This window comes from Apteryx mantelli, chromosome 23, assembly GCF_036417845.1.
Source record: "Apteryx mantelli isolate bAptMan1 chromosome 23, bAptMan1.hap1, whole genome shotgun sequence".
Classification (NCBI taxonomy): Eukaryota; Metazoa; Chordata; class Aves; order Apterygiformes; family Apterygidae; genus Apteryx; species Apteryx mantelli.
Genome location: NC_090000.1, coordinates 4,780,479 through 4,803,910, shown reverse-complemented (window position 1 = coordinate 4,803,910; position 23,432 = coordinate 4,780,479). Strand labels below are relative to the sequence as shown.

Here is a 23,432-nt window from a genome sequence, read left to right as displayed (position 1 = left end):
ATGCTAATTTAGGTTCCTTAATGTGTGGTGGTAAGAGACTTCTTCAATTAACTGAATTCTATAGCTCTGAAAATAAAAAAGGGGGATACAAAGGGAGTCAGGCTGGAAAGGCAGAAGTTCTTGTTAAATCAAAGGTCCAATATTCATTACCTTCAGCATCTGGGGCTAAACACTAAACATGGAGATCATCAAAGGGGGTTTAATGGGTTAAATTGAAAATATAATCTAATTAAAATATTAGATACGAGTAAATAGCTCTTTGATATTCATCTGAAGGTTTCATTAAAATAGGTACTTGAGGTTTGTATTAAGGGGGGATTATCACTTTTAAGCAGAGACAACAAGTTGAGGTTCCCTAATCAGAAATGCTTCAAAGTGTTGCCATTCGGTTTAAAAATAAAACTAGAAAAGCAGTAACTGGCAGAAACATTTACCTGGCCTTCCTTGATGGCTCATACCACAAACATGCATATTCTACAATCAGGGACCAAATGCTGAAGTGTATAAATCCCACAAGGGAGGAGAAAGGAGACGGAGGCAAAGGACAGTCCTGTTCCAGAAGCTGCACAGCCGCTGTCCACCGCTGTACTTTGATATGCAAAACATTCCCCCTGCAACCTCCCAAACATTCTCCGTGCTTGGAGACTTCTTCTGCAGGTTTCTCCCAAAGATATATACTGTCTGCAAAGTCTGACAGTCTAATTAAGCAAAGCATCCCGGCTTGTGTGGTGGGAAGCAACCAACAGGGTGAAGAGCTTCCTGTTTCTCAGGTGGGTCAGGAGGACTTTAAAGGAAGGAACACGTCCTTTTTCCATGGTGGAGAGATGCAGATCATTAATATCAACAAAAGTCCTTTGGACTATGTGTTTTGGGTCAAGGAAAAATCCTTTTGTGTCCCCAATTTCAGGAGGATCGAGGCATACGGAAAAATGTAATATCCAGGTCAAACTCATCCAGACCTCTTTGAAAGGTAGAGGACCTTTCCAATAATATACATCATACCCTTAGTGATGTGACTTCAATGTACAACTATTGGAAAATTATCTTTCCAGGAACTTGTGATGTGTCCAACCAATGAAAGGTTAACCCAGAAATGTGTTACATCTTACTCATTTCTATCTTCACCTTTAACAAGAAATCTCAAGCACCTGGATAAAGACCGAGCCATTTCAAAGATATGCTCTTTTATTCCCCATCTTACCTTTCCACTGTTAGCCTACTTCCAGGAGACTCAAACCTTTCTTTGCCCAAAGACTAATTCTCTGTCCCCCCATACAAAGGGGGAACTATTAAATCGGATAAAGCAATTAGACATAATCACTTTTTTTCTTTTAACTAGCCTATTTTAAATTGGCCTATTTTCTAAGAGATTTTAGTGGTGTTTTCTTCAAAATTCCCTTGCTGTGTTTTCTAATCACATTCCATATGCTGACTTAATTCATAATTTACTAAGTTAAAGAAACAGAACCATCATGAGAAACCCATCTGTTTGTTGTTATTTTTATAGATTTAATCTGTTATAAGCTGTTTCCTCTCAAACATGTAGCTCTCAATTATCCTCAGTTACTCGATGTATTTTTCAACAGCTTCTGGCTAATAACAGATTGTCTGCATGAACAGCCAGTACTTAGTTTGCATTTCCTTGTCCTAGATGAAGCTCCAAAATTTTGGCCTTGCTGTGACAATGATTCACTAACAGATAACAGAGCAACAGTAGAATAATTAGCATTGTATCATTACCAATTGATATATTTGGCGCATTGTTTTTACTCTCTTTCTTACCAGCAATGGATTATTTTTGGCTATGTTTCTGGCTAGTCTGCCAAAGTCTCTTCTGCACTTTAAAAAGAGAAGTATGGCTGGTATTAAGACCATCAAATGAGACTGTTTATTTTTAATGTTTCATAGATATGCCTGTATGTTTGGCATGTTTAAAAATGATCCGGTTGTGACAAGCCAATAACTGATTAATCTGAAAGATGCAACTGCTAGATCAGATGATTTAAAGGAAAAGAAAAACAGAAAAACAGATGATCATATTTAAATTGCTACATGTGCAACTGTTTACGTTTTTAAAAATTAGGTGTACTAGAACTGATTCTAAAACTTAAAAACTATTAAAACACAGACCACCTTATATTTCTGTGTGATGGTAGATTAACACGTTGTGGCAATAGCTCATAATTAAGCAGTTCAGATAATTTCTGCCTTGAAGATATCCCTAATCATTTCAAATTACTTATAATATATGAAGGGTTCTGAAAGCAGCTACAACTTGCTTCTCCTTCTCATGTCTGTCTTGCAAAGTTTCCAAGGATGCAATCTGAGGTAAATGGTCTCTTCTTGAAATCTGTGAAGGAACTCGTTCGTCTTTCACCTCTTCATCTGGTTGTCTTGTTGCAAAAGTTTTTGGTCTACGAATCTTCTTAGCATATTCCAGAGCCTAAAAATATGAAGATTGAGATAAGTGTGAAACTTAAAAGAATAACTGATCAACACTTCTAAAGTGGAAGAAAATTTAGGTGTTTCTACATTGAGTCAAATTAATAGCTTTCCTAATCCCAGTCTTGTTTCTGATAGTGTTCGCTATTAGATGCTTCTGCAGCAACTGCAGGAGACCTCTGCAGTGTGCAACACAATCCACCTCAAGGAGATTTACCCTCTGATGCTCCCCACTACAGCTTATCTTACACAATGAAGCATTAAGTTTTAATAGATTTTTTCTTTAAAAAAGAAAATGCATCACTAGTCTAATATGTTTATAAACATAAAAATTTTCAATTTCATTAAGCTCTTGTTCTTGTCTTGAATCTGCTTTAATACAATCTGTTGCCAAATTCTTTTCAGTTAATTTCAAAGGTAACACGTTTCTAACAAGAGAGGCTTTCTGAACAAGTAAGGATGGTATTAAACATGCCAACCCTTAACAGATAACTGGTTCAGAAGAAAACAAAGAGTTGCCTCTCACAGAATACCTCAAGCTCTGTTATAACAACGCATGCTTTATTGTGACTGGAAATTTCTTTACCAGTGACACCTAGTCTGTTCAGGAGCCACACTTAAAATAAGGAGAATATGAAGAACGGTGTGAAATAAACCACAGATTTTACTTCTTTACTACTGCAGGCATTCTGAATGTGTATATGCTGAACAAACATAAGGAGGGAAAGGAGGGCAGCAATGGAGTATAGACAGGGACAGCACATCTTGAAGAACTGCACTTCCCACACTGGCAGACCAGTTTTCTTTTTCATAGTATTCTTGTCCTTGTATGTATTTCTGTAGCAGCAAGTAGGTAAACTTTCACATATCTGTGTGAGAAGGAGGTAAAGACCACACAGTGCAAACTAAAAGTCTGTAAGCTCCGTTTAAACAACAGCTTAGCCTCTGCTGCCTGATAGTCTTAACTGTCAAAAACCAAAAAGAAAACTGTGAGTACTCAAATGGTTGATCTAGATCTGACTTGTGTCTCACTGAAGCTGATCAGAGCTGTGCAGAAAGAGGTACGCAAAGCAGATATCTGGAGGACTGCCAAATAGTGTGGAAAGATGTATGAAACCTGGAAGGTTGCCTTGCACAGAGAATGGGAATAGTCTTACAGAAATACTGAAACTGAGAGCGCCTTGGTTTAAACCAGGATGTCTTTTTGTATCTGTGTTTCAGCTAGACATATTTAGAGACACCTGTAGAATCTCAAGTGGAAGTTGCATTATCTCATGTTCTTGGTGAAAAAGACAGTCGGTTAAGTCTTCTGAAAGGCCTGAACAAATCAAAATCCAAGGCCCTTCTGACATCTAAAGAGTGTAGTTCCATCTCTTTGTGGTTTATGTGAGGTTTGAACAAGTAACTGAACAACTAAACTGACATTAAACTCCAAAACTGCTCTTTTCTGAGGCAAGCAGTTCTCAGTCATCACCGTGGAGAAATACCTGTTAGTGTGCTTTCAGCACCCGGTAGGTGAGCTCCTGAAGAACTTATCTGATGGAATATATGCCATTTAATTCCTGAAAAAGGGAAAGCAGTGTTCCCTTTGTTTATGTATGGCATTGTCATGTCATGAGACATTACTAGTTTGGGCTATTTCTGAAGGGCAATGAAGGCAAAGGCAACATTGTGAAGGCTTGTAAAATAAGATCAATTATTGTAGCTATGCAACTGAAGGGACAGGAGTTTGTGAGTGAGACTGACAGGCAGGTAGATTATAGACTGACAAGAAGATTGCTCTGCTCTGCAGGTATATGGCCTCTGCTGATGATGAGGCAGAGCATGTGCTGCACTGGGTAGTGTTCTTGTGGAGGTCATGTTCCTCTTTGTTCCACACCCCTCTTCCTCCAGGAAAACATCACCTAGCTGGTTAAGCCAAGTTGAGTGGTGATAGCACAAATGGAGAACTGCATGAACTGAACACTGCTGCTGTGTCCAGAAAAAATACGCAGTTCTTGATAAACATCTATACCCATAACGGAACAGAGGCAGAGATGAGCACTTGCCAAGATCCTATGGAAGCAGAAGTCCCTAGTGTTGTTTAAAGAAAAATCAAAATGGAGAAACGGTGTTAGCATACTCAGTTACATTTCCTGCTTTTCTTTTTCTTTATGCAAAGTCAGGATCATTCCCTGCATGCATTCTAAAAGGACTCTCCTACCTTTTGCCTTGACACTGAGGATGTAACCTTGGGTTTTGTAGGCAACCTCTGAACAGAAGCAATGTTTTTCATGTTGTGTTCCTTAATTTGCTTTGCATATTCCTTTTGTTGCTTTAACTTCTCTTTCTGACAAAAGGAAAAAAGTGTATAGTTAATTAAATGTCTCAGTGGAACCATCAATGAAACCCTTTCTCCACTGGAGTCTTCCATTTACACCCCTGTTGCTGTTTAACCTGGCTATGCTATTGATCATTGCTCAGCAGAACACATCAGGAAATTCTGATAAATAGCACAAATTTTTTAGAGTCACTCTTCATTTGTAAGAGCTCTTTCTTGGATTGTATCTAGGATAGAGCTTGATGGAAATGCAACAGATGGCATCTTTATTCTCAGGTGATTGTTTCAATATATCAGTTCCATTCTAAAATGGTTGTGCTAATTTATGTCCACTTTTGCAATGACTTCTAAAATCCCTGTACTTTTAAGGCCTTGAATGACCTTCTCTGTTTATTTAACTGATATCCTGTCTCTTTGTATTTCCAACTATTCATTATGCTCAAATTCAGCAGTGTGCTCTGTCTCTCCCCAGTTATCAGTGAATGTCAATTACTTTCTTTTCAAGGCAGCAGTACTCCATTGACATGACAGGTTACACAAGTGTTACGGAAGTGTTAAAGATGCACATAACCGTGCACTGTGCACCACTCTAACCATTGCAATTTGAGATGTCTAATCTATTTCACTTGCTGCAAGGCTGAAGAAATCACAGGAGCTTCTCAATTACTCCAACAGGATGATCATTTTATCATGTTTGCTTCATAGATTTCATGATCTGCAATTAGCTCTGCTGAACTCTGCGAACTAATCCCTGTTTCTGGGACTACAAAACTAGAGGGCTGAAACTATTCCACAATACAGTTGTCTTTCCTTCTATTTGAATCTCCCTTTAGGAACTCGAGTTAGACTGCGAGCCAAGGACATAACATACCAGATAAACACAAGTTACTGTCTCGGCAATGGTTTCATTGCCTTTCTCCCCTACCTAACAACACTTGGCACAACTGAAAAGCACACCGTATCATGGGGACCACCTACTTTCTCTTTGATTGCTTCATAGTCAGGTCCAAGGCCTCCAAGTCTCACATTCAGATTCATGTAGGCTTTTGAACTATATGGCTGAAAAACAAACAGCAGTGACAGATTTTCATCTATATGATTTCATAGAGAGCATAATTAAGACAAGTCTTGTAGTGGACACCCAACATAAGAGCAGGATTCAAGTTCCAGTTTCAACCTTAGTTCTGGCATTGTTTCATTTCATGGGCTGTAAGTGACCAAAAAGATTGAATTATTTGCAAAAATGAAATTACACCATCTTTCCTTTGAAACTAGGTGGGTAATTGCCAATCATCAAAACTACAAAGCAATGCTTCCTCCATCAAAAATGACCTTCCTTGAGCTTTATTTTTAAACAGCTTAAAGTGACCCATTTGACACTTACTAGAATGAAATTCCAAAGAAACCGTTATAAGAGAAGCAGAGAAAAATACTTGATTTTGGCAATTAAAAAAAAACCAAACAGGCAAATGTTATTGTAATAGTAACCTTTCTTCATTCTCAAAATTGCAATGTAATTGAAAACAATTGCTCACAGAAAGTTGAAAAATACCTGCCTTGCAGCACAGCAAAAGCTTTACAATTGCATAGGCAAAAAGGAAGATGAATGATGGGTGATGTCACTGGAATCATGAAGTAATGCAGAAACAGCAAGAAAATATCTATGTGCAAATAAAAAAATGCATTTTTTTTTTCAAACAAAGGACATGTTCAAGATAAACTCGACTAGAAAGAAACAAATCTATGCACTGAAATTTCTATTTGATGTTTCATTGTGTCAGCTATCCCTACTATTTTGTGATATATTTACACCTCTTTTTTAATTGGAGGTACTGAGGAGAGTTAATCATTTTGCTGTATACAACAAATCATGCTTTTCGCACTCCTAATGTATTTTGAAAGCCAAAATGTGCATACTGGTGCAGTTGTTTATTGTGAAAAGCTGGATCATTCTGTGAGACATAAACAGTCCTATTCTCTGTAGCATTCCTCAGATATGAAGTGTGAGAAAGCTACTGAAAATGCAGAACAGAAACAATGGTTTGAACTTGGGGAAACAGAAAGGGAAGGAAATCTGCCCTGCAGTTACTATCATAATCCAGCTAATTCTTCTTAGAGTCATTCAAGCAGCAATACACAAACTGCCTCCTAGATGAAGCACATGAGTAATTATTCCAGCTTAGCTTGTCTGCCCTGAGACATGGAGCTAACTTCTTAAACATTGAATTTGTCATGGACACACAGCGATATCTCTATGCTGCTCCACTGCATCTGTGTTAACTGGGTACAGTATGAAATCTGGACGCACAGAAAAGACAAAAAGAATCCAGCTTTAATAAGGACCACATTGGGATTGTCAGCAGACTTGTAATAATGTTTATGCTGTTAGCTTTATAAATCCTCTAAGTTTGGTGTTGTTCAGTTTGATTCCCTTGGAAACCAAGAGATTTGAGTTGGCTAGCAAATGAGCATGACCAGGATAATGGTTTGCTCAGCTCTGAGGCCTGGCTACCTGCTGCTTTATACAAATAGCTTTATTTTAAATCATTTTATCACTGGAATAACTTAAAGGACAAACACTGCTCTGTGTGTTCTTAGAGCTAATCAAGTCTGAAAGTGATGTAGGGAGAGGCGATGGTGAATTGCCTCGTTCTCTAGATTAGAATGATTTGGTCAGAAAAATGACTAGTGAATACCTTCAACTTCAGTGTCTGTTTCCACCATAATTTGTTGGTTTTCAATGCTCCAGGCAAGTCACTGTGTGTCAGTTTGCACTCTATAAAAACAAAATAGTTCCTAGTCCCCATTCCTTTTTGTGTGAAGACCTTTGGGTTATTACTAAAAAATATTTAACAGAGAAGGAAACAAATTTAAAACTATCTTCCAATCCATGTCTATTTTCTTACCTTCTTGTTGACTTTAAGCTGTTTTTGCTTTTCCAGTTGCATTAGATATCCTTCTGAGTTGCTTCGGCTTATTTTCACTTGACTTCTTTCACCTCTCTCTGTATGTAGCTCTGAACCACTTTCCAGCTGTGGGATTATAGGTGGAAGTAGGCTGAACAAGTGCCTGTCAGCTAAGTGAGCTTCTGTCAAATGAGTGATTTCTTGGTAGTGTTGCTCCATGGTTTTCATAAGTTGGGAAGCTGGACAAGGGGCTGCTGGTGAACTGTGAGTAGAAGAGTGGGAAGGCCTCAAAAAAGGAAGAAGATATAAAAAAGATCTTAATTTGTTAATAGCTGATAGCTCAACAAGCAATCTGTACATAGAATCATCCTTGATCAGAGAATATATTGGGAACATGAAGATGGAAACACGGGAATTTCACAATGACTTCCTTTGCTTGCACCCAAGTGCATGGAGACTGTCTAAATTAAATGGAAAAATTATAGATGGGGAAATTTTCAGTTTGATGCAAAGCTAGCTTAAGTCAATGGAAACTGCCTCTAAAGAGCTTTGGATCAGACCTGCTAAGAGTTGAAAGGATTCATTCTTTGCCTACTTAAAATAAAACTTTAATTTTAGATGTTCATGCCCACAAGAACATGTCCATAAGATTTTAGATGTTCATGCCCTTTCCATTTCAATAGTGTCCAAACTGTATTCTCAGAACTTTTGCACAAAAATTTTTGATTTCTATGGTAATATGGTACACCTAGAATGACTATCAAATCAGTAAAAACACCTCTGGCTACCCATAATGGCAAATGTCGATGACTTTTAAAACCTGGGTGGCAACCCAGAACAGGCACTGGAGTGACTCTGGACATCGACTCCAGAAAGCAGGTTTCGATAAAACTCTCTGCAGGTAGCACTAGACTTAGCTTATGCACATGTCTCTTTACTAACTTGTTTTTAAGTTTCACTTTTAGCCTTTCAGAGGGAAACTTCCAATCACAGAAAATTCTGCCTGCAAGAGTGAATGGAATATAGAAATGTTCTTTTCCAATAATACATTTTAAAAATCCATAGTTATAATGAATCTATAAGTTAACAATAATCTATAGTGATAGATATATCACGTAAGACCTTAATATTTTGGACTTACTTTTTTGTCCATCTCTAATTTATCTGGGCATCCTGGTGTTATGATAATATTGTGATTATCCTTACCATAAAATACTGATAGCATAGTTGGGATAGCTTTTATCTGCATAAATGCGTCTTTTGCAATCCTGAAGTGACACTTGATCCTTTACCAATTCTTGAAAATTAGCATTGTAAATAGATGAATTATTCCTCTGATTTGGGTGTGCTTGATCATTGGTACAGTCATCTCTTGGAAAAAACGGTAAAATGGCATGATTGTATAAATGCTGCTGATCGTGTGGAAGTCCGTTTGGAGGACCATGATGATGTTTCTCCCCACTGGGGTATGCTGGAGACATGAACTCTACTGGGCTAAATTTATGCAGTGTTGGATGAAGAGGGTGGGTAGATGTAACAAAATCCTGATTAACAAAATGTTTTGAATTTGGGAAATTATTTAAGTGAGTAGCACCAGGGCCAATAGAAAGATTTGGACATGGCCATTTCTGCAGTGCGCTGCTGTTGTCTTGCTCTGCTGCCTGTGTGGGAGCAGTCTGAAATTCTGATACTTGGAGGTGCCTGTGGTGCCAAGACTTCGATTCTGCGGGTCTTCCTGGTGGCTGTTGGCTATCATTTCTCGGGAAAGCTCTCCCTTTGAGACTTTGGTTGGATTTTATTTTATTTCTCTGGGGCTGCTTATTTTGGTGATCCTAAAACAAGTTATCAAAAGTATGGTGAATTTCAGTGGTTGCTATTGTACATGTTCATTAAAATCAACAGTCTACAAGTGTATGGGTAATTTTTCCCTACTATAATACCTTTCATCTAGCTATTTCTCAACATTCTGCAAACCTTGTGCCTGACTAACTAAAGTTTTGACTAGATTACATCCAGAAGAGGTTTTCCAACCTAAACTATTCTATGATTCTAATTCAGGACAACATTCCTATTTTAGGTGGCCCTTAAATAGTTGTGTAAGTTACAGTGAAGTTGAGTTCTGAACATGTACTAAACTTTGAACATGTGTTGATGTGGTGCCTTGAACATGCATGAACGGGTTGGAGTGTATAATCTCTAGTCCCTTTAAAAATCAGGGATGTCTGGAGCCAGCCAGACCTGTTTGATGTATGCTCTGACTATGCTCTCAGCTAGTAAGGGGTTATGGTGACATTTTATGTGGCTGAATGAGCTTCGGGATGGAAACTTTTTTTAAAAGCAAGCTCTTAGCAGAGAGTCAAGTGCAAAAGGAAAAGCATCTGTGCCCAAAAGTCTAGTATAGTACAGAGAACAGTCTTACTTTGTGCCACTTGAAGAGTTTTAGGTTTTGAATTAATAAAACATGCCCTGATAAAAGGACCTGAAAGAGACTTAGGTAGGGTATTGGTCCTCATAACTAAAATAACAGTTCCTTAGCACACTGGTAATGAGTTGGGCTGGTTTGCACAAGGCTGATTAGATCCATCTAATTCACTCCAGGCAGCTCGTATCTAACCCCAACTTAGTAAATTATGCTCATGGCTAGACTAGATGATGGCCCAGCCTAGAGTTAATCTGAAGTTAAAAACCATATGCACCCTTAGTAAAGAACAGAACCACAGATTCTCTTCAGGTGCTGCACAAGTGGATAGTGCTGCACAGGCAATGCATAATACTGCACTGAAACTCCTCAATGGCCTGAGATAAATTCTGAAGTGGCACACTACAAAAGGGCTCCTTACAGATGCAGACCATATCTGAGAAATGATGTCCTGGTAATATCAAGTAAGTGAGCTTTATCTGAATGAGGTGCACTAATGGGTGAGCTAGTATATCACCCTTAAATGCTCAGGACTACTCATTTCTAACCCTTTAGACAAGTGGCAGTTCACTGTCAACCACCTGGGGAAAATGTTTCAAAAATCAAATCAGTTCTGTTTTCTTAGATTCTAATGAAAATAAATTGTACTAAATTTTATAAAGAGATGGTTATGTACACTCTGCTAGACCAGTCCACAGTAGAAACATATTGATGTCAGTGATTTAAATGATTTCATTTCTAAACCAAGCACTCCTCCCTGCAGGTTCTGCAAAACATTATCCAAATGATAAGAAACAATTTAAGAATTAAATTAAGAATTAATTAATAATTTAAGCACAACAGGACTACTCTCTTCAGCTGAACTGATATACTCTAAATCTGGAGTTTATTTAAGAAACATCACTTCCTAATTAAAACATCAGGTGTTGCCCCTTTGGAGGAAAGACATGGCTTTCCTTCTAGGTAATATACAAATCCATTCCCAGTCCATTTAATCTTTGTCAGCACTGAAATCCTCCATTTCATCCTCCTGTCTCTCTAGGGTTCTTTTGTTAGCAACACTTGCAATCACTACATAGCATACACACTCAGAGTAACTGCTTAATGGTAGGTATTAAATCCACATATAGAGAAGAATGTTTTGGTGAAAGCTTTAGCACTGGGGAATCCTGACTCCTGGTGCCAAGATGATGATTTGTTAGCTCGACCTCTGCAGTAACGATTAGTGTTCTGGCATACTGTGCCACCAGTGGAAAGTATGAACTGCTGCCAAACTGAGACTAGGCCAATGTTTTCCCATTTAGATGGAATAAGCAGCCCAGTAAAATACCTCCTTCATTCTGAAATTTCATATATAAAGCAAATCTTTTGCAATGAATAACAGCATAAAATCTTGTCTACCCTTTTAAGAAGCAGATCTTCCAGTCTTAAGTGAACAGCAGGGAATTTAAACAGTCTGCCTGAATTACTTCAAATACATTTGATACAAAGATAACGATTAGGTTTGCTAATAATAATTCTAGTTGGCTTGAAGTTCTGGTTCTGAAGTGCTTGGTTTTTCACCAGTGATGATATGTGGTCTCCTCTATTACTGCTCCAAAGACTATTCATTGCATTAGTTTGAAAGGCAAGCATAAAACAGATCTATAGACTTAACTGTAAGCAGGAGGTCACCACAAGTCTTTCTATCTGTAACATTTTCTGTTTTATGGTAAACTCTTGATGTTCACTAGAATTTTGGGGGCAAGGAATACAAGAGTAGTTAAGTTCTAGCTTATAATCCTCACGAACCATCAAAAATAACCACGTACTAGTTTGCACTTTTACTGTTAACCAAGAAACGTCCTACATAGATGTCATTCTTTAAGCTCAGAATTTCTTGGGATTAAGAGATCTATTTTGTTTTAAAAATATTCAATATATAAAGCAGCATAGGCTTTAAATTTTTATGGATTATCTGAGTGAGTGATTATCTAAGGATTTATATTCAGTAATTGGTATTTTAAAAGAAATGAGCCTTACAGACTGAAATATTCAAACTGATATGTTTTTACATGTATATTTCAACAATCACATTTTATCGAAAAGGAACCTTGAGCTGCTGTGACTTCAGATACCATTTGTCTTCAGGATCCAATTTCATGTTCTGAAATGGTAGGACATTCTGAACTGGTTCTTCATCAACAGCTTTAGTATCTGCAACCTAAAAAACAAGAATGTTTATGATCACACGCAAAGATGGACCAGCCAGATAAAAGTATTTAAAAGTCTTGGGGGAATAAGAATAGAAATAACTTGTATCCTAGTAAAGCTGAAATGGTAAAGTTAGACATTAAATAATAGATAACAAGAAAATGAACGGCTAAATAAAGACCAAACAAAAAAGAAGCAGAGAAACAAGTAACAATAGTGTGGTAGTAGGGGATATTTCTTCTGCTTTTCAAGGGAATAGAAGCAAAGAAAATTGCAGAAAGTATGCAGCATAGAAATCCACTTGTAACAGACACTCTCAAATGTCTGGGCTTCTCAATTTATATAAGAGTCAGTAGATGTACCTACTAACAAAAGAGCAACTAGACAATTGCCATTGTCCAGGCAATCAGCCAGTGTACCAAGGCATTAATGGATGATAGACACCATAGCAAGGTCCTGAACAATAGAGTTACGTGGAAGAAAAAGATGGCAAAACACAGTAATGTTGGTAGAAAGGTATAGGGAGTAGCCACAGAAATAAAACATCCAATGCATATAGCCTGACAACAATATCAAACAGTTTGTGCAAAACAGCCAGTCCACATACAAGAACATCATCTTTATATGGACACAATCATGGTGGCCCAATGGCTAGAAATCAAACCTGGGCAATTATTCAAGGGTGGCTGGTGGCACTACATATTTTGAAGTCAAGAAATACCCTTGTAAATATGACAAAATGCAAAATACATTTTGAGACCCAAGTTTTTCAGTGTTTTTTCTATGTATACAATTTCATGAAAAAGAATGCTTTTTTCCCCTTTCTGTTATGCCACATTTTCCTGCTAAGTAGTACAGTAGGTATGACCACAAATCTGTGTGCAGTCAGACAGTCTTACGATAAAGAGACTACAGAAAACTATGCACTGAACCAATGCTTGTGGTAGGAATATATATGCATCACTGCAGAGTGATACTGACTAACACAGAAGAATTCACACTGAGAAGATATTTGTGACCAAGAGAATTATTAATTGAAAATCATCATGGTGAAATCCATGTGAACAAAGTGTTTAGTCCTTTTGGGGAGCTGAGCCTAACATGTTTGGGGGCGAGAGACTGGGAGAACTAGGAAAAGGTAAGGAGAATGTCTTGCAGACGTTTCAGGTGAATCATATTACTAAACCCCAAATCACCAAATGGTGATGCAGATTCTATTGGTCTCTAGAAAACTTAACAATTTACAAGTTCCTACATAGGTTTCCTGAACTGTGGATAGACACAGCTTTGCAGTCAGGAAGATGTTTTTGGTGGAACCAACTGACTCACTATATTGATAGTTTACTGGGCAGGTAAAGCATACTTCTACATTATCTCTTTGAAAGAGGAACAGGACACAACCTCTGCCAGCATTTTTTGTGAACTATTCTATTAATACCAATCAAATTGAGAAAATGATCAAATGAAATTGCATTTTGAGCATCATAAGCTGTGTAATGCCTATTCTGTTAAATTGAGGCCCATAATTGCTTCTCTACTGAAAAGATACAACAAAGACAGCAATCATGGCATGTCATTATCCCAGACTAGAAAACCGGCCTTTGCAGCGAGGACTTCAAAGGCTTGTGGTTCTCGAATTGCATTTGGCTGCTATTGTTGAAGCGCAGGCAATCTTGATTAGGTGTTTACACTGAGGTAAGGCGCAGTGCACAGAGAGTCTGAGTGCCTTGGTCTAGAGCCATTAAAAAATTGTACATTATGTTCCTTGCTTTGAAGTAAGGGGCTTGTAGGTAGGAAAGCAACTCATATTGAGTACAGCTGAGCTAGATTGGGCTGCTACTTCTCTCTCTCTCTCTCTCTCTCTCTCTTTCTCAAGAAACTCATCATCAGGTTCTTAAAGAATCAGACAACACCGCAAAGAACTTGATGTTTTATAAAATGCTATATAAATTAGTAACTATAAAGATCAACACACATTTATGGTATGTTTTGGTACATACAGACTGCTATCTTTATGCACAGAGGTAACAGCTGTAAATCTTGCAAGAACACGCCTGCAAATATTTTACCCAATGTTATGTTAGTTAAATAAAGCTGTATGTAAACTACTTACCTTAATGTAAACACTATGTCATAATCACAATACCTGTCAGCCCACTGTGATCCTACCAACAAAGAGAGCTTCAGCATCCTGCAAAGCTCAAAATAATTCAGTTTAGGAAAAACAGCATTCAGAATGTGTTCCCGTGCTCCAGCACATGTCTGACTTGCTTGCTTTTCTGCATACTTGCACTTTCGATTGATTTTTTTCAGGTGAGGTAACTGGCCTAACGCAGAAGACAGCTGCTGAACTGAGAATCATGAGCCTTGAGACAAGGTTTGGATTTCTTTGTGTGCTGTCTAAAGATACTCCTTAAACCGCTTCCTCCCCTGAAGCCCCGATGGGCCACTGTTTCACGGGAGCACCATGTTACCCTCACTAGCGCTTGCTGTCTCCTGGTCTGTGAACCTGTTGGATCCTAAGGCTTTGGACACCACTTCTCCTTCACTTCAAGTGAAACGGAGAATAACTAAGACTGTGGACTCACTGTTGTAAGGCAGCTATACGTGATGCTATAGGACCTTTTATAAAACTCCCTCTTCAGTTATATCCACAGCATAGATGGTATTTTTCCTCCAGTCTCCCAAGAGGTTTCCCTTCCCAGTCACACTGATACTGTTAGACTTTCACCCAGGCAGTGTTGATTCAAGAGCAAACCAGCTGTGAATGAGTTTAGACTGGAAGCTGGTTTTCCAATCGTTAGAGGAGTGACATACTGGAAGTGCTTTTTAACATGGGAAAATACACTAATTAGTTTAAAAAAGAGTTTGGGTGTGGGAAGAATTCACAGATGTGCTTCCTGTGACAATAGCAGAGGGTTTTGGTGATTGATGAAGTCCCTCTTCATACTTTCTTTCTTTCTTTTTTTTTTTTTTTTAAAGTCTCAGTTCCAGTGCATGCTTGTGCATGGGACCTCACAGAAGCTGACAGTGGTATATAATGTTTGCTATTGGAAGATCACTGCCTGCAGGCCAGCTTTGGTCAACAAGATGCTTCTGTTAGGCCTTCTTTCACCCCTCCAACAGGATGGAGCAATGGCTGTCTTGACTGAGAACCGGAGACAACTACCTCTTCCTCTGCCTACCCCCAGCAAATACAAAGCTAGCTGACAGCAGCTAGTGATGTCGGTGGCATCTCAACTTGCTGAGGAAAGAAACACACCTTCTCTTTACATGTGTGTTGCAAGGCTCCTGCTATGTCACAGCTCTGCTGGAGACAGAAAGGAATCTGAAAATTAGGATTTAGTCCCCATGGCTACTTCAGCGAGGGAATCCTATAACATTGTCCTGGTTTTAACAGAGTTGTTTCTATTAGATATCTTTGCATAGTGTCTACACAATGAAGTTCTGATCCCTGGCTCCAATACTTACATATGAAACATCTTCAGAATTCCCCAAACAGTAAACATAATCATATCAACATAGCTTTAATTAGCATCAATCTACGCTAATTATTTTCACCATCAACTAAATTATAACTGAAAAAACAAGTGCTCTTAATAGCTCTGCTAGAAAAGAGCTTGTCCACTGTTGCACTCATTGTAATGTAGTCAGCAGATGCCCTCTAGTGTTGTGTCAACTGTTCATTAGCCTCCAAGAATGTGTCACTTGAAACAAAGTCTCAGCAGTTTTGTAAATTAAGAATTTTCTGTGCTACAACTCAGTGTAATAATTCAATTACTTCCACCTTCCCCCATTATGCATAATGTATAGCAAGTAAAAGCAGCAAACTTATGTACAAATTGTTTATTAGGAGCTTTAACCACCTTTCCACTTAATTCTTAATATAAATCAAACATAAGAATACTAGGTCCTCCAAATCCAACTACTGTGCATTACTATTCAAATATAAGTTTTGGTCTGGCTGATGTGAGATATTGTGGGAAATCATGAGTTATCCATTGCAGGATAGATGGTAAATCTACTCAACTGTCACGCAAACCTGAAAGATCATGCAGATACTCTGTTTTAACCATAGACATTACATCAGTTTATACTATTAGAAGATGTGTAGAAATTTCCTACCTTTTCTTGAAGAACTTCCCCTTGCTTTTTACTGTGTAACTGAAGATAGGAATTTCTCATGCGTGTACTTAATCCTAAAGTCTGTTTATTTTTTGCCACGAAGTCTTTTTTTGCTCTTTCTGGTTGATCATGAATCCGAAGAGAAAAAGCACTGCTGTATGTACTGGGACTATCTCTGAAATGATAGTCCTCTTCAGATTCCTTCCCTTTAACATATAACCTACAAGGTTCATTGCTGATCATGGCGTTTGGTTCATGAAAGTTTAATACTTCTGTATCAAACTCAGAGGATGTATCTTGTGATTTTGTCATCTGTTGATTCTTTTCTTCTGGGCAGCCATCGGCAAGGAGGTAAAATGAATCTTGTGAAAATTCCACGCTGCCTCTTCCAGGAACTTGATGTGCTTTTTTTGCTTCAGAAAATTCTGTTACCTCTTTTATGTTCTTCCAATTAGGATCGTATCTTAGGTTGAAATATTTGTCCACAGACTGCTCTTTCCTATTTAAAAAAACAAGCTCAAAATTAGTTATGTATAAAATGTGTAAATTATATTTTTTTCAGTGTACAATTTAGCCTATGACAACCACCCTGCAAACATGGTCAACTGAATTAGTTCAGTGTATAAAGTCATTTTTGTATGACCATTTGCAGGATCAGGATCAAAAGCACTCTATCAAACTTTTTTTAAGTAAAAAATTTACGCTGAACCTCCTCTTCATTTTTAATTTTCCTTATCAGTGAATGATAAATTGGTCTAACACTCAGATCACAGCAGAATACAATCTTTATCCTAAACTCAGAATAGAAATTATAAGCACTAGCAGAATCCATTAAAAGCTGAAATGACAGCATCTTATCGCTTCTGTTGTTTCCTTGAAAATGATGTAATCTACATGACAGCATGTGTTGCTTGCTTTTTGGAGACTCTGCTCTGTGAAATAAGAGTGATATTCTCGGTAAGATCCCTCTCCCAAATCTCAACAGAATTGACTGCCTAAGCGAGAGCAACCTAAAGCTCTGTATTTTTATTCTCTCTTCTCATTCCTATGAAACATCAGGATATAGAGTCTGATATTTCAATAAAACTTTCTATGACAGATTTCAAGTAATTTGTCATTAAAAAACAGGCTGTAATTGAGATAATCATTCAATAAATACTCCTGGCATTTATGGTACAAAACAACAAATCAGAAAGGTTTGTGGGTTTGGGTTTTTTGTTTGTTCTTAAACAAGTGCCCAATTTGTTGTTGCTCTATTTGAACAAAGACGGGCTGCCTTTAAAAGAACACAGTTGAGTCTGTTCATGACTTATGGTCTGATCCAACAGCAGGAAGATCAACTGCCTGAGCCAGATACATACAGCTTGGCTCCCAGGAGATGGGAGGGTAGAGGCAGGAGTAAGGGGAAAAAGCTTTTAACACTGTTCTGGCTTAACTGGACCAGCAGTATAGCCCTGGTTTCTTAGACACTGACAAATGGTGAGCCTTTCAAGGTGACATTTATAGACACTCAATTCCAGTTGGCTCTTCAGCTCTAACTATAAGAAATGATCTACTGGATTCTCCAAACTGTGACATAGTTAACCATATTAACACTTCCATAAACATTTACCGATCCTTTCTAGATTAGTTACATATGGGCCTATATTGTAAGTGGCACCTAAATAATAATCTCTTTCTCTATCAATACTTTTAATTTAGGTAAGCATCCGTGCCGTGGTATCCTGTGTATTAGAGATCAGATGATTTACACCAATGAAAACGTTGTTATTCATAGCTGTGACACCCCACAGGTAAACAGAAATAGGTGACCATGTTTTTGACATGAGTACAGAAATATGTGATATAATTGTAATGATTCAAATAACAGAGTATAATTTTAAAGAGTTCTATTGTGCTGAAATGTGTGCACAGGAGCTCAATTGTATTACGCAGGCCAGGTCACCGTGCTGGAACAAAATGAGTGTGAAGAGCTCCTTCATCTCTAATCATCTGCAGACAAAAAGTGCACCTTTTATTCCTCCCCCCAACTTGATATAAAGGTTAGATGGACTCTGCACTCATCAACAAAAGTGTTGTATGTAGACAACAGATGCAGCGTTTCCTCTTCAAATTCCGAGGTTAGTAATGGATGTAGAGAGGGGGTTTCATATGCATATGCCGTGATATTTGCTCCAGTTAATGGACTATATTTGAGTACTTACTAGGCTAAGTTCAAACAAAATAAAATCAAATTTCCATTTAATGAAGAGCCTCACATTCAGCATAGTATTCAGTCAAAAAAATTACTAAAAATTAGAGCATGTTTCTAGTACGATTAACATCATTTGTACTCACAATAAAATGTTCAATAACTGACCATTTTGCCTGTTGAGGAGGTGAATAAAAGCACGCTATTAATCATTTAGCCTTCATTTGTTTGCCATTTTATTTTAAGTAGACAATTAAATTGAAACTGCACATTATTATTACTTCAGGTTTAATTTAATCCTTTTAAACTTGAGAATTATTTCCAGTTTACACAGTGTTAAACCTTTTATGCATATGACAGCAAATTAAATTTTATGTACCAAGTTAATGCTTTTTAAAGAATGTTTAAGGGTGACAGCAACCCTGTAATTTTTAATTTTACATGTATGTAGTTATAGAACAAAACTGCATTTATTCAGCCCACCAGTTTTGCTTATAAGTTTCTTATGCAAAGTGGCCTAGTTTGCTCAGCACGGGTCTTTTTGCAAGGAATGAAGAAAGTATGTGTCAGTACTGGTCTTTGCTTTCTCTCATTTTCACAGCCCAGGTTCAGGAACCTTCTAGCCCATGACCTGAGACAGTACCCAGCACACACTGCTAAATATTGCAGTGCCTCATCCACAGCCCATTACAGTTGTTGAACTCCTTCCATTGACTGCAGTGGGTTCTCAATCAAGCAGACAGGAATAAGAGTGGATCTACATTTCATAGGCCTTTACCAGCAGGAGACTAGTCAAATGCTCCACCTCTAGCTTACTTGTGCTGCCTAAGAGTAAGGGTTAGCACAGATCAGCTCACCACTTCCTACCTTCCTGCCTTTCTGTTTGAGAGGCAAATAAAGAGGCATGGGGCAATCACCCTTGTATGTGATGTCTAGAGCCAGGATGTGGGGAGCCTGTATAGGCACGTGTGGGATGTTCTCGCTTGCACCTTACCTTCCTGCAATGGTGTTTTAGCGTGGATAACAAACAATTGGGGCAATGCTGGAGAGATGGGTGTAATAATTATGAATGTGGGTATGAAGAAACAGTACAGTTTTGTGTATAACTTAGTCCCTAGGGGCCCTTAATAGCACTTTGACCATATAAATTGGTCTTGGAGATGTAATGTATGCTCTGAGAAATGTAAGGCTTTAGCTTTAAAGTGTCCAAACTATTACACCCCTCTACTAAAATCCTATGCCTTACCTTCCATTACTACCATTCTTTTGCATTCCAGTTGTATATCGATCTGTGTCACACTTAGCCTCTTCATGTTCTTTTAAACTCGTCTCCGCCAAGCTATCTTCTTCTAAGCTGTCATTCTCCAACTCATCTGAAGACAGTCCTATCAGTTCTTCATTTTCACGAATCCGCTGTTGGAGTTCTAGCTGATATTGTCTCTCTTGAGCAAGGCTTTCACAATCAGACTCTTCAGAGTCATGCAGACCTGCAGCTAAGTCTCCTTCGCTTACAGATTGTCTTTTCAAATTTTCAGGATAAAAATGTGGTTGCATGAATACCCTTCCAGGAAAATGACTTTTAATCATGTTGCAAGTGTGCGGAGAAGAAACTGAAATATACTTCCTATGTGAAGAATTCACTCAGTGTTTTGCACTGATGGTATACAACAGTCCTGTATTTGGAAAATAGGAGAGTAAACAAAGAAGTTGTTCACTTTATGATAATGATTATATTTGTTAAAAGCTGGAACGGTTGGTAATATCATTGGCTTAAGCTCAGAATTTGATCTTCTATAGTTAAAACAATTCTTTACTCTCATCTGTTAATATGAATATTGATTTTCCTTTGAGTAATTAATATCAAGGTCCCTCTATTGCAAATGCATAACTTATTACTATGAAATCTGCCTTAAACTGAAATATTAGTGGTAGCAAAACTAGTCATGTATAAAATGGCTTATACGTATGAAAAAAATAAAGCTAAGACAAAGTAACAGAATTTTATCTGAAAACTTCTAAGAGGTAGTAAAGATTTTTATATGTTCTCTTTACCCAACTTTGTTATCACCTTGACACGTAAGCTATCATAGAGAAATTGTGGGTGACAAAGAGGAACACCAGGAACAATCGCGAAACACTTTTTAAACTAGAAAGAAAATCAGTTTGTTTTCATTTCATTGCATTCAAATTTTTATAAGCTACTTGCACCATTGGATACACATGGGATTCAATGATTGGGTGGAAAGGAAAAGGCAGTGTTTTGAAAAGAAATGTAAATGAGGAGTAAGTTACAGCGCATACAGTTTGTGTAATTCGGTGTGAGCAATCAGCCCAAACACATATACTTATGTTCCTTGAATTTCACGTTAGTATGTGGGCAACTGTTGAGGAATGGACATGAAAAATACAGTTCCTAATTTTTCAGGGTTAGCACTGCTTGTCACGTGCAAGTTTACCCTCTGCGAGGCCTTTTACACCCTGCTGTAAGGCTGTAACTATTCCTCCCGTGTCCTCACCTCACGCCAATCACTGACGGAAGAGGGTGCTCACCCTGCAGCCTGGAGAGCACAGCCTGGGACCGGTAGGGAAGTTTTCCCTGGAAAGTGCCTTTCGGTTAGGTGGGAAACTGCGGCGCCCGCAAAGGGAGGTGAGGCCTTGCTCATAACCCCTGTTCGGGGAGCCCCCTCTCCTACCTGAAGGCAGGGCCTTCAGCCCCACCGAGAAAAGCAGGCCCGGTCCTGAGTCACCCCCAAGCTCCCCTTCATCGCTAAGGGCCTCTCCTCACCCCCAGAGGCCTCACTTCACCCCAAATTCCCCTCAGCCCCAAGGGCCTCGTTTCACCCCCAAGCCCTCCTCATTCCCCAGAGCCTCATCTCACCCCCAAGGGCCCCGCTTCACCCCCAAACACCCTCAATCCCCGAAAGTCCCCCGCCCGCCCCCTTCACCTGCCGCGCCAGCCCCGGAGCCGCCCGCCGCCCCCCCGCGTCGCCATGGCGTTGCCCCGCGGACGCCGCGCGGCTCCTACCAACGGGGAAGGTCGTGGGGGGAGCGCGGCGTCCCCCCGCGGGGAGCGTGGTACCGCCCGGGCCTGCTGGGTGGCGCCTGGCAGGGCAGGGTCGAAATAGGGGGGAAAAGGAGGGAAAGAGAAAAAAGCGCCACGCCGCTCTCAGGTAGGGACACCGGCGCAGCTCCCCGCTCTTTCTTCTGCTCGAGCGTTGCTCGCAGTCCCCGGGGGAGCTAGAGCGGGCCCGGCGGTGCGGGGCCGTGCCGGAGGGAGGCGGCTGGCCTGCGAAGGGAGGGAGAAACGCATTAGCGGCTCTGACGGGCAATTTGCACATGAATGAAGCACGAGACAGAGTAGAAGAGGCTTGTCTCCTGGACGGCGCAGCATTGTAAAAACAGAATTACATCTCAACGAGATCAAAAACCCATTAAGAAGATGGCAAATTACCATGACTTCAGATGGGATCTGTAACAGGAGATTATGTTGTTGGCTGAGATTAGTGGGCCCCTTAGTTCAAATCTGCCGATACTTAGCAGTGCAGGTAATGAGGATGATGGGGCACTAGACGGATGCGCTACGGATGTTTTAATTTATTTCGCTGCCTCACGCCGCCGGTGCGGCTGAGGCCGGCCGTGAGTTGAGGCGGCAAAACTCGGCTTTTGCCGGGGTTTTTCGCTGTGTGTTTCAGCACCACGCAGGAGGTCGCGGGGCCCCCAGCCGCCCCTCGGGCTTGCCCCCGCCACCCGTCGTGTCCGGCCATTGGAGTGAGGCAGCGGCTCCGCCATCTTGTATGGGGCCAGTCACGTGACCAGAAGGTGCCCGCGCTGCACGCAGCCGTTGGCCCGCCCGGCGCCATTTTGAGGGTCGCTCCCGTGCTGGCACGACGAAGATTCTGCGGCTAATGACGAATTCGGCGGCTAAAAAAACGTGATACCTACGACTAGATAGTTTTGTCCGTAAAGGTATTCCTAGTTAGCTGTTTAAGTGGTGAGCGCAGCATATCAGAGTGATCTGAAGGTGTCTTTCCTGAATTAGAGCACTGAGTAATGAAGAGGTCCAGCCTCATTATTGATAAATATTTTCTGATTTCTTGTATGCTACTGGTATGCTTATTTGACAATTGTTCGTTAAATACCTATGTGCTGTGTCGGGCTGAAGTACTCAAATACTTTTCACAAACCTTACACTATCCTATTTCTTCAAAGTCTTGACATTTTGTTGGAGTATTCAAAATGCCTTTCTTTCCTTTATTGCTCTGTTAGTTTGGGGGTTGGTTTTTTTTTTGCTTCCTTTATGTTGATCAGTGCACTTTTCTAGTGGTACGTAACATGGCACCATTGGATTATTCTCTGAGGGACAAAAAAGAGAAATATAACATGATAATTTCAAGCTGGTTATTAAATCTACAATTCCTGTTTTAGGAGAGACTGATAAAATGGTCGTTATTGAAACACACAATATTTAAGTGTCAGGATCTGATCACAAATTCAGGATATGCAACAGGCATGCAAACTTATAATATTCATAAAAATGCCACATGCGGGGCTAGTAGAAACAAATTTCAGCTGATGGTAGTTTTAATCTTCCCTGAAAGATACACAGATTGCATACATTCTTTTATGTTTCTATGTATGAGTTACTTACACTTTAAACGTGTGTTTTCTTTGTACATTTAACGTGTAAAGGCACTATGAATGCTTGCAGCTGCTTTTTAATCATCTACTTGTTCAAAGACTTTGCTGCTGACAAACCCTATCTTACACTCTTTCCTAGATGTAGTTATGCCTTTTAATTTACAGAAATATTATGTGTCAGAGGAGCTGCCACATCAG

General features: G+C 39.3%; 1 protein-coding gene across 1 annotated transcript; it reads right to left on the bottom strand.

Moving 5' to 3' along the window:
* Positions 1–1,780: 1,780 nt before the first annotated feature.
* JHY (junctional cadherin complex regulator) lies at positions 1,781–22,385 on the bottom strand. Its single transcript, XM_067310016.1, has 10 exons — positions 22,358–22,385; positions 19,843–20,236; positions 16,406–16,904; positions 12,180–12,290; positions 9,207–9,500; positions 8,875–9,122; positions 7,669–7,954; positions 5,741–5,821; positions 4,646–4,771; positions 1,781–2,443 (listed from the first exon to the last, which is right to left on the bottom strand). The coding sequence occupies exons 1-10, from the start codon at positions 22,383–22,385 to the stop codon at positions 2,240–2,242; spliced, it is 2,271 nt and encodes a 756-aa protein (XP_067166117.1). The 3' UTR covers positions 1,781–2,239.
* Between the last annotated feature and the right edge of the window lie 1,047 nt (positions 22,386–23,432).

What these genes read in the sequence shown, in the direction of transcription:
- JHY (XM_067310016.1), bottom strand. Translation starts at nt 22,385, where the DNA reads ATGGCGGAGCCGCTGCCTCACTCCAATG. An exon ending in ATTTTGTTAATCAGGATTTT is followed by an intron (nt 9,123 to 9,206) that starts GTTACATCTACC and finishes CCCAGTGGGGAG; the next exon opens with AAACATCATCATGGTCCTCC. An exon ending in AGCTTAAAGTCAACAAGAAG is followed by an intron (nt 5,822 to 7,668) that starts GTAAGAAAATAG and finishes TTTGTTTTTCAG; the next exon opens with CCATATAGTTCAAAAGCCTA.